Source organism: Peromyscus leucopus, chromosome 12 (genome assembly GCF_004664715.2).
Source record: "Peromyscus leucopus breed LL Stock chromosome 12, UCI_PerLeu_2.1, whole genome shotgun sequence".
Lineage (NCBI taxonomy): Eukaryota > Metazoa > Chordata > Mammalia > Rodentia > Cricetidae > Peromyscus > Peromyscus leucopus.
In genome coordinates, this window is record NC_051073.1 from 65,327,440 (window position 1) to 65,338,610 (window position 11,171).

The 11,171-nt window shown below is 47.7% G+C and overlaps 1 protein-coding gene across 3 annotated transcripts in view; it reads left to right on the forward strand.

The window, feature by feature from the left end:
• The window catches only part of Tmem44 (transmembrane protein 44), a 31,175-nt gene extending 20,483 nt beyond the window's left edge, over window positions 1-10,692 (forward strand). The window contains exons 10-11 of one of the 3 annotated variants that reach the window (XM_028861213.2): window positions 4,470-4,502; window positions 9,378-10,692. In XM_028861213.2, coding sequence (XP_028717046.1) covers window positions 4,470-4,502; window positions 9,378-9,488 — 144 coding nt within the window. In that variant the 3' untranslated portion in view covers window positions 9,489-10,692. Of the gene's footprint in view, window positions 1-4,469; window positions 4,507-6,447; window positions 7,371-9,377 lie in introns of those variants that run through there. The other 2 variants (XM_028861215.2, XM_028861214.2) reach the window with 2 other exon arrangements.
• Window positions 10,693-11,171: the final 479 nt, after the last annotated feature.

An 11,171-nucleotide genomic window follows, 5' to 3' on the forward strand; every position in this document is an offset into this window, starting at 1 on the left:
TCAATGAGAATGGTCCCCATAGGGTCGTATATTTGAATGCTTGACTCCCAGTTGGTGGAACCGTTTGGGAAGGGTTAAGGAGTGAGGTCTTGTTGGAGGAGGTGTGTCACTGGGGGTGGGCTTGTGTCTCCCTCTGCCTCCAGATGTGGGCTCTCAGCTACCGCTCCAGCACCGTGCCTGCCTGCTGCAATGAGATGCCAATGTAATACACATTTGGGGGCAGAAAATTCAGAAAGCATAAAGAGAGCAGAGAAGAAAATGAAAATCAACCCCCTGGCTCACTAACCAACGGTCACCTCCTCCATGCCATTGGTTTGGGGAGCCATGTTCCTTGAAGGTCTTGGTTTGTTTGCTACTAAGTGAGATCTGGAAGGCGTCTGTTAGCAGATGATGTAACCCATACCTCACCTCAGCATCTCGTCAGTCATCCAGCAAACATTTTCCGAGCGTAGGCATTTGAAGGGAAAATACATGAGGACAGAGGGTCTGGCCTGAACCTGCCTGCAGACAGGCAACTGCAGCGCCTCTTGGCCACAGTGACTCAGGTCTTCTGCACAAGCCTTCAGAGGGAAGCGTAGGGGTCAGAGTCAGGCCTCACCTCTCCCATCCCTGAACTGGCATCATTCACATACTTGATGGCATTCAACTCGGGCATCCAGGACATCTCTCCTCCCTCTTGGGATGCCTCATCCAGGGCATCTCTCCTCCCTCTTGGGATGCCTCTGTCCATGTCCTGCTCCTCTTCTCTGACTGCTGCTGAGTGCCCTTCCCCCACCCCCTGGCTTGAATCTGTCACTGACCACCCGGGCTTCCGTTTGATCCCATTTAATACAATCTAGGAGAGATGGTACCTGTTGTGTCTCTCTCTGGCCAATCTGAAAATGTGAACCTTGCCAAGTCTAGTACCGTCTTACGTCCCTGGGGACAGTCACTTCTCCCCAGATATAGGAGGAAGTAGTTGGATAGATGGTCTCCAAGAGTGTTTCCAGTTCCCACGGTCTGTAGCTTAAACCTAGAATGTGGCCTTATTTCATCAATGCTCAACACACACCCCCATACACACACCACTTCACTTCCTCAGGAATGGAAGAAATATTGCCACACGCTGTGTAGACAGGAACTAGCACATGTTTCAGAAGCATGAAAAAGCCTGCTTTAGGAAGCTCGTGAACTGAAACACTGTGTGCTGTGCTTCACATAGGGGACAGAATCACGGCCCTGAAAATGACTCAGGCATGCAAGAAGCCAGGTATGGTGGCCACATCTTGGGAGTTGGAGGCTGGCTTGAGTGACATCTCACAATCCTGTCCCAAAGGATAAGGACTGTGGACATGTTTGTTGTGTATAAAAGGGGAAAAAGTATTTGCACAATTTGATCTTATTGCAGTGTACATAGTGTATACATATGGCGTCATTATACACACAGCATGGCTGTGATAATTGTTCTCAAGGTTATTCTATAACTGTTCAGAGGAAAAAATCTCCCAAGGATAGAATATATATAGAATGTGTATGTGTGTATGTGTGTACTTTTGAACACTTATTTTTGTGTTATGTGTATGAATGTTTTCCTGCCTGTGTGTCTGTGTACCACGTGCATGCAGTGCCTGAAGAGGCCAGTAGAGGACACTGGATGCCCTGGAATTAGAGTGAACCATCATGCGGGTACTGAGAATCAAACCTGGGTCTTCTAGAAGAGCAGCCAGTGTTCTTAACTGCTGAGCTGTCTCTCCAGTCAGTGTATATATATTTTGATGAGTCTTTTTTTTTTTTTTTTTTGAGTCTTATGTAGCCTAGGCTAGCTTCACACCAATAGGTAGCTGAGGCTGGCCTTGAAGACTTCAGGTTCTCCTGCCTCACCTCCCCAGTGCTAGCTGGGATGTTATTTTTTGAATCTTTTTCTGTGAGGAAAAAAAAAATTTTTTTTTTTCTTTTGTTGTTGTTTGAAACAGGGAAAAGATCTAAAACATTGTATTTATTGTTAGCCTTTTGGGAGGAGAGACTTCTGTTATAAAGATTTGAGTTAATTGGGCTTACGATGTCATCATAGACTTAAAATAAAAGCCAGGTCTGGTGGTGGTGGTACATGCTTGTAATCACAGCACTACAGGCAGAGGCCGGAGAAGTGCCGGTTTGAAGTTTGTGTGATCTACACATAGACCCTGTCTAAAAAAAAAACCAAAAAACAAAAACAAAACAAAAAACCCTAACCACTCCTCCCAGCAGAGGGCGCTCTTGTTAACGCTCACGCTGTCCCTGGTGTTGGCTCTTGGAATGACTGTCCAGGTTTCATTTTCGCGCAGCTGGGAGACTCGAGCCTACTTACTGGTTTGCTTGACTTTAAATAAACTTTTCATTTTGGAATAATTTTGGATGTACAGATTTTTTTTTTTTTCAAAATTAGCACAAATTTCCTGTTTGCCCTTTTTTGGCCCAGCTACCTCTTTTCATGTCTTACGTAACACGCTACATTTAGCAAAGCTAGGAAACGAACCGAGTACATTTCTACAGCTGGACTCCAGGCTCGGCTCGGATCGTGGCAGTTTCTCGCCAGCTGGATGTGGTCAAGGACAGCGCACTGCGCTCTGAAACCGTCCTTAACCGAGTACGCACAAACTGTTAACACGCAAACTGCCATTTACATTTTGGGTGGATGTCCATGTTTTTCTAAGGAAAAGCAAAGTGCTTTTGAATTTAACGTCTCTGCTTACTTCCATCACACTTTAAAATCATGGAGCTTTTCAGGCCCTGTGTTATGTAAGTTTAGTAATCTGTACCTTTTCTAATGAATTTTTCCATTTATGTTTCCACCAGAAGAATGTCAGTAAAAAGATGGGTGGGGCTGAGTGCCCTCATCCCGGGGAGCCCCCTGCCCGGTTGGCTGCAGCCTATCTGTGCTATCGATTTGCTTCTGAATGTTTCCTCTCCACTTAGAGGGGCAAAAGATGAACGCCAGCAGGGAGAAGGCAGGGGAGGATAGGCAGGGACAAGTCTGAGCAACAATGATACATATGTATTCCAACTTAAAAAGGAAGGTGAATGCTAGCCAATCGTAGTGGTACATGCCTGTAATCCCAGCACTGGGGGAGGCTGAGGCAGGAGGATGACATGTTTCTTGCCAGCCTCTGCTACACACTGAGAGCCTGTTACACGAAATTGATTACTTAATTGGTAATAAAAAGATGCATGGCAGCTAGTTCAGGTTTGGTGTATCACCCCTAAAGCCCCAGCTCTTGAGACTGCCATATGTTCAAGGCCAGCCTGAGCTACAATATGAGAATTTATCTCAAAAAAGAAAAAAGAAAGAAAATTTAGGCTTTGCATACACGAAGCCTTGGGTTTCAGGATAAGTACCCTCTCCCTGCAAAATAAGATAATGCTAAGGATTCTGCACAGAGATGAGCTGGGACTACGTGGGGATTAGATTGGGTTTAGTCATGATATCACAATTAGGATGTGTCTATGGAAGCCTTCTATGTGATTTGCAAATAAAATGATTTACTTTAAAATACCAGATTAGGAGCTAGGTGAGCAGGCTCGCACTAGCCTTCATTATTTTTTTGTTTTTGTGTATGACTACAATCCCTACAATTAAAGCATTTAAAATGAGCATTTAAAGAGTTGAACAGGCCAGGCATGTCGTCACAGGCTGGTAGTCCAGCATTTGGGAGGTGGAGGGAGGAGGATCAAGGCTAGCCTTAGCTAGGCAGTGAGTCGGAGGCCAGCCTCAGCTACGTGAGACACTGTCTCAAGAAACAAGTCAATAAAAGACTTGAACAGTAGAAGCTTTGTTTTCAATGGCTGCTAGGTTGTCTCATAGACGTCCACGAACAGCCTATCAGCATAGACTCCTAGCTCCTGGATCAGAAATGCATGTCTCCCAGGCACGGAATGAAGAGCTGGAGGACCGACCCAGACAGTCCGCACTTGCTCGCCCAGACTCTTGAGTCAGGCATATTTGAGGCTTGGAGTGGAACCAGCCATGCAGTAAATGCTGAGGAAAAAATGAATGCAAGCTGCTTGGCAAACCCCATATTTCAAGGTGGAGGTTTTATTTGCACCTCTTTCTTACAAGTTTTATGAGTTTGCATTGGGTAATCTCAGCTATGTGGTTAATAAGTAGAAGATTTACTGTTATTATTACTATTATTAGAACTACTGCTACCACCCATAATTTCTAATTATAGTAATTGTGAAGTGCCTGAGAATCATTTCTCCCAGAACCCAAAGCCCTGCGTAACCATGGTGGGTTTATTTTATTTTGATCATTTAACTAACTTACTAAATTAATTACTCTGCTAATAGCGACTGCCTTCCTGCTTGCTGGAATGTTGTCCCGCCCCAGCCCCCACTCCCCAGCCATCCAGGGCTCTGACTCCTGGCTCACTGAGCACATGGGCTGACTCTGAGCTCTGTGGTCCCGGGGCAAGATCCGTCCAACACTCTCTGTCTCTCTTTTTATCCTACAGCAGAAGTATTGGGAAGCCCTAAACTCGGAGCAGGTATGGACAAGCGTTTGGGCTCTTTCGGGAGGGACTTCCATGGCTTGATTTTCCATTTCTCTTTCTGTTTGAACCCCTTTGGATGGAGGACATGACAGTTTTTTAGTTTTAAAAAAAAAAAAAAAAAAAAAGGAGGGCTGGAGAGATAGCTCAGGGGTTAAGAGCACTGGCTGCTCTTCCAGAGGACCTGAGTTCAATTCCCAGCAACCACATGGTGGCTCACAACCATCTATAACGAGATCTGGTGCCTCCTTCTGGTGTACAGGCATACTATATACATGGTAAAAAAATACATCTTTAAAAAAGAAAAATGAGGGCTGGAGAGCTGGCTCAGAGGTTAAGAGCACTGACTGCTCTTCCAGGACCTGAGTTCAATTCCCAGCAACCACATGGTGGCTCACAACCATCTGTAATGAGATTTGGTGCCCTCTTCTGGCCTGCAGTCATACATGCTGTATACATAATAAATAAATAAATCTTTAAAAAAAATAAATAAAAAATTAAAAAAGAAAAATGAATGCGAGCTGGAGATGCTCCTCAGGAGAGGGCTTGCCCATACAGCCCCCTCCCAGCACTACAGAGTAAATACATAAGAGATAAAGGTCTGGAGGCAAGCCTGGGATCCGTGGAGTTGGGGGACTCTCTTTTCAAGGTCTTTTCTGCACTGGGAAGTATTCAGAGCCAATTGGCTCAGCTTGGGAAGAACTCAGTGTAGCCCAGTGAAGAAACACAGCATGACCGTGTCTGTGAGCCGTGGGGTGGCTGCAGGTCACATGTGGTATGTGGGGGGTGGCTGCAGCAGTTGTGATGAGAAACAGCCTCACACGTTGGCGGTGTCTTTCTGAGACCTCCTGCAGCTGGCAGTCTCCTCACTTGCAATGACAGACAGGCATGTTTGGTGACAGCTACCTGTGCCTGTCATCATCCAGGATTGTTTGTGACACAAGAATGCATCATCTCTCACACAATTAATTTTTTCGTCTTTTCTCTCTCTCTCTCTCTCTTTCTCTCTCTCTCTCTCTCTCTCTCTCTCTCTCTCTCTCTCTCTCTCTCCCTCCCTCCCTCCCTCTTCTTCCCTCTTTCCCTCCCTTCTTTCTTTTTCTTTCTTTCTCTTTCTCGATTTCTCTCTTTCTCTCTCTTTCTTTTTTTCTTCTTTCCTTTTCTTTTTGAGACAGGGTTTCTCTCTGTAGCCCTGGCTTCTTGGAACTCACTCTATAGACCAGGCTGGCCTTGAACTCAACAGAGATCTACCTGCCTCTGCCTTCCGAGTGCTGGGATTAAAGGTGTGCACCACTGCCCCCCCCCCCCCCCCCCCGGCTTTATGCCTTCTAATTAAGTTTTTTTTTTTATTATTGCTCAAAGCATCTGAGCACATTATCCTATAGATTTCTAGATTTTAGCATGTTATCCTATAGATTCTGAAGACTTTAAATGCCTTCTAAGATGTAATCTACATTAAATGGCTCACCTGCTCAAAGTGCCAGACTGTTTCTGTTCACGGGCAGATGACTCCATCAGGGTTAGCAAGAATAATTTCCGGCCGGGCGGTGGTGGCGCACGCCTTTAATCCCAGCACTCGGGAGGCAGAGCCAGGCGGATCTCTGTGAGTTCGAGGCCAGCCTGGGCTACCAAGTGAGCTCCAGGAAAGGCGCAAAGCTACACAGAGAAACCCTGTCTCAAAAAAAAAAAAAGAATAATTTCCGAAGCATTCAAGGAGTTGGAACAGTGGCTTCCGAACATCAGAGCATCTAAGAAGTACTGTAGTGACTACTTGTTAAGACGTCAAACTGCCTGTCTCACCCAACCAACAGTGGCCGCAGAGCCCCCGGCATCAGCCCGGTGACCACTGGCATGGTGCCTCTGTCATTGTTAATCCAGAGCATGTTCGGAGACGTCTGATCTAGGACCTGGGTCTGTGCTTGCCAACGGTATTTATAAAAAGTGCCCTGGCCATCCACAGAGGACAGAACAGGCCCCTGTTCCCACCACTGTGCCCACGGCTCTGAGGTTAAGGGCCACTGAGTTATTTTATGTAGAATCTTCAATGTCTGGAAAGAGTTTGGTTAGAGGTGCCAAGTCGGCAACCATGACTACACAAGAAGTTGGCACAACCCAGACAGGTACAGAAGATTGAATTGCATGGACCTAGTTACCTCAGGGCCAGGTCTGCAGGGTCACTGGGCTGCAGTGATCTTTTTAACACGGTGTGCGTGCGTGCATGCGTGCGTGTGTGTACACATGCGTGCGTGTAGGGTGCTACAGAACATCACGCACTCATGGAGACCAAAGCAGAGCGTCCTCCAGAGTGTCCTCCTTTCTTACTCTCCACTTATTCTTTTGAGGCAGGGTCTCTCCATAAACCTAAACCTTGTTGTTTTCAGCTAGACTTGCAGGCAGCAAGCCCAGCAACCTTCCTGTCTCTACCCCTCACATCCCTGGGGTTACAGGGTTCCAAACTCAGGTCCCCATGGTTGTGCAAAAAGCACTTTTAACCACTGAGCCATCTGTCATCCCATTGTGGAGTTTTTAACCACCGAGTAGAACTTGGTTCAGTTATATGGGTGAATCATGAATTGAATTAGGTTCTTTTTTCAAAACTAAGTGGAAATTTGTGTTTCAGAGCTGATATGCTGTGGGCATCACATGAGAGCCTTGAAGGTTTTATGTGGGACTTCTCAGAACTGAGCTGTGAGCTCAGTTTGCTCGGGTGATGGTCAAGTGTCTTTCTCGGAGTGCATGTGTGTGTCTGGGTCTATGATGCTACCCAGATAGGTCTTTCAGCCCAAGGTAACATAGCTCCCATGATCATCGCTTGTATCTGGGTTTTTCTTGTTGTTTTGTCTGTTTGGGTTTGTTTGTTTGCTTGCTTGCTTGCTTGCTTGAGACAGGGTATCTGTGTCTCTCTGGCTGTCCTGGAACTCACTCTGTAGACCAGGCTGGCCTCAAAGTAGAGATCCACCTGCCTCTACCTCTTAAGTGCTGGGATTAAAGGTGTACGCCATCACCACCACCACCACCACCACCACCACCACCACCACCACCACCACCACCACCGGGCTTTGTTTTGTATTTCTGTGACAGGCTTTCACAGTATAGTCCTGATTGTCCTGAAACGCTCCATGTGGACGTCTATGTAGGCTGGCCTCAACCTCACAGAAATTTGCCTTCCTCTGCCTCTCTGCCTCTGCCATGCTGGAATAAGAGGGGTGTGCCACCATGCCCAGTGATAAAATCCTTAATCTTAAATCATGCCCAGGATTCACTCTCTGCTCTGTCATCTTTGAAGAGTGCTTTGCAGACAACTCCATCTGCACCGACAGGCCCATTTCTAATCCATCACGCCTCTCAAACCTCTGCTGAGCTCGTTGCCATTCTTGTTGGAGTCCTTGATGACATCATGCTGAATTGGCTTTTTTTTTTTTTTTTTTTTTTGGTTTTTCGAGACAGGGTTTCTCTGTGTAGCTTTGTGCCTTTCCTGGAACTCACTTGGTAGCCCAGGCTGGCCTCAAACTCACAGAGGTCCGCCTGGCTCTGCCTCCCGAGTGCTGGGATTAAAGGTGTGCGCCACCACCGCCCCGCTGTTGAATTGGCTTTTTTTTATTAAAGTGTGTGTGTGTGTGTGTGTCTCGAGTGCCAGCTCACATGTGGCGATCAGAGGACAACGTACAGGAATCAGTCCTCTCCCTCCATTGTGTGGGTCTCAGGGATCAAACCTGGACTGTAGGACTTTGCAGCAAGCACCGTTTACCGACTGAGCCACCTCACTGGCCCTGAAGTGGTGAGGTGGCTTTTTAAAAAAATATATTTTTATTTTATGTGCATGGAAAATTTTTACCTGCATGTATGTCTGTGTACCATATGCAAGCAGTAGCCAGAAAAGGGGATCAGACCCCCTGGAATTAGAGTTACGGGTGGTTGTGAGTCGCAGTGTAGGCGATGGGAACTGAACCTGGGTCCTCTGGAGGAGCAGCCAGGGCTCTCCCGGCTGAGCCATCTCACTGGCCCTGAGCTGGCCTCTAAGAGTTTACTTTAGACTCTGAGCCTCGAGCTGAAAGAGTCCACGGGGGTAAAGGCACAGCTGTGCCCTGCCCTTCAGGAACTCACCGTCTCCAGGAGGGCCAGGCAGATGTTCAAGGAAGGACTAGCGCTGTCCAGGTGCAGATGCAAATGAGCGGCGGAGGTAACCCCGAGTGCGGGGTGAGAGCGCACCGTACTGACACTTCAGAGAATGACGCCAGACAAACCGTTCCCTTGGGCTGGAAAGAGAGCTGAGCTCTTTTCCAGGAGTGTTACGCGTCCTGGGATCTCGGGACAAGGCTTGGTGAGGGAAGGAATGGAGGAGACGGAAAGGGAGGCGGTGCTAGTCCGCTCAGGGTGGCTGTTCTTTTTTTTTTTTTCCTAGACAGGGTTTCTCCATGTTGTTTTTGGTGACTGCCCTGGATCTCGCTCTGTAGCCCAGGCTGTCCTGAAACTCACAGAGATCCGCCTGACTCTGCCTCCCGAGTGCTGGGATTAAAGGCGTGCGCCACCACCGCCCGGCTACAGGGTGGCTGTTCTTTCTTTCCTTGATTTAAAGCTGCGCTGTGTGAGGGCGGGATGCCAGTGTGAGGGCCGAAGATATAACTCAGTGGTAGAACACTTGCCTAGCTCAAGGCCCTGGGTTCCATCTCTAGCACCACTAGAGTTAATAAAGCTATGTTCTCTCTCTAGATCCGAGGACACTGGCCAGACTAACTTGTGCTTACTGACTGACTGTCCCTTGTCTTTGCTTGGGTCCCGAGACCCAGGATCGGGCTGTCATCTGGGGGTGGCTGGGCTTGAATCGTTAGAAAGGATCTGCCACACCAAGATACCTTTTCCATCCTTTTTCCACAGTGGGACCCTGAAGATGTCAACCTTGAAAGGAACAAGGACAACGTGGGGCTCCTTAGATCACAGATGCACAGGGGCTCTCTGAGCCCAGTGGACTTGACCTCCGATGACTGACATCTCCAGGAGCCAGTCCATCAGTGCGGAACTCAAGGTCAGGCATCGGTCAGTGACAAGATGGGGACCAACCTACAGTGCCACCGATGGCAGACGTGGAAGCTGCTGCAGAGGCTTCCCTAGGAGTGAGGAACTCCAAGCTGTCACTTCGCTTGGCTAGTCTACCCCATGGCTCAACATGGAGCTAAGGCTGTGGGGTCTGTGGACAGATCTGCACGTGCCAAGTTGACCCTCATGATGAGAAGTTCACAGAGGAACCCCGTATGTAAAGATAAGCTTTCTCCCAAAGGACATGTGGTCTGTTCCCATGAGATTCAAGCATAGAGATTGTTTGCTTAATAACAGGATCGAACTCACCAAGAGCTACTATTTGGGTCTCAACAGAATGCATTCTTCAAGATTCAAGTCAGCCCAGATGAAAGAGTGCGTCCGTCAGCTAGGGGACCTGGGCACAAGAACTAACATAACGGCCGCTCCTTATGTAAGACTGCCCGGTCAGCCGAATATTTGGAAGATCGCCGGGAGGGCAAGGGTAACCAATAACTGATCTTGGTAACAGGATTCCCTCCAGCTTGGCAGAGTATGTGCCAAGGCTGGGTTTGCACATTTTGGGGTCGTCCGTGCTCTAGGAGGTAACAGGAAGCGAGCCAAGGATAAGGGCACAATGTAAAGTGTGGTTTCAAGTATGGCCAGGCGGTCGGAGGATGATCTCGATACTGTGACCACGAGTGAGGGGAAGAATAAAGGGGACGGGGCCAGCCAGGAGCAAACGCTGGAGTGAATAAAATGTGTGTGAATGCATTAAAACATTTCACGGTGGAGCGCAGGGAAAAGTCGTCTGCCACAAGGGGAACTGGGAAAAATGCCAAGACACACAGCTCTGCTCTGAGCTGGCCCATGACCGCCTGTGACTCAGCCGCAGCGGCCCAGTTTCTCTTAGGGGCGCTGCAAGTCCCAGCAGTGTGAAGAATGGGGTGCCGTGGAAGCTGGTTGGTTGTGCGGGTTTCTGCGTCGTGCCCAATCCCCTGGGTGACCTCTAAACTAGCATTCAAAGCCACTTTATCTGCTTGGAGTCCTCGGTTTTCCTGTGAGAGAGCTTGCCGAGGTCAGCTTTGCTTTGGAGTCATCACCACTGAAACCACTCCGAGGGGAGAGGACCATGGGATGGGGAGAAGTGGAACATTCCAGCCCAGATCATAGCAAACTCAAGGCAGGGAAGGTTGAGATCTCTTGTAAAATATTAAACAGACCAGCCTCAATATTATACTTCCCAGGGACTCAGAAGAGAAAACTACCAACAGCAAGAATTATTTTCGGGAAAAGAATCTAAGTACACCAAGCTCTTAGTCCAATCATTTATTCTTCCAAGTCCTCTTCTCCGTCCTCCCGTGCCCTGGGAGTCCTGGTATGTATACATTTACAAGCAGTAATCCCTTGACAGTGCAAAGTCAGGCTTCCAGGGTCAAATGGAGGGGTGATAAGAATCACACAGAGGGGCAATAATTGTTAATTATCATTTGCAACCCAAAGGGGAAGTGACTAATGGGGAAATGAATTAACTAAGGGCTAAATTCGGGTAATATCTAAGAAGAGGGATCTTATGTGCTCAACTATAATCTTAAACGTGATCGGAAGGAAATGTTAAGAATCTATAAGTCACTAGATCAATGGGAGAAAATAAAA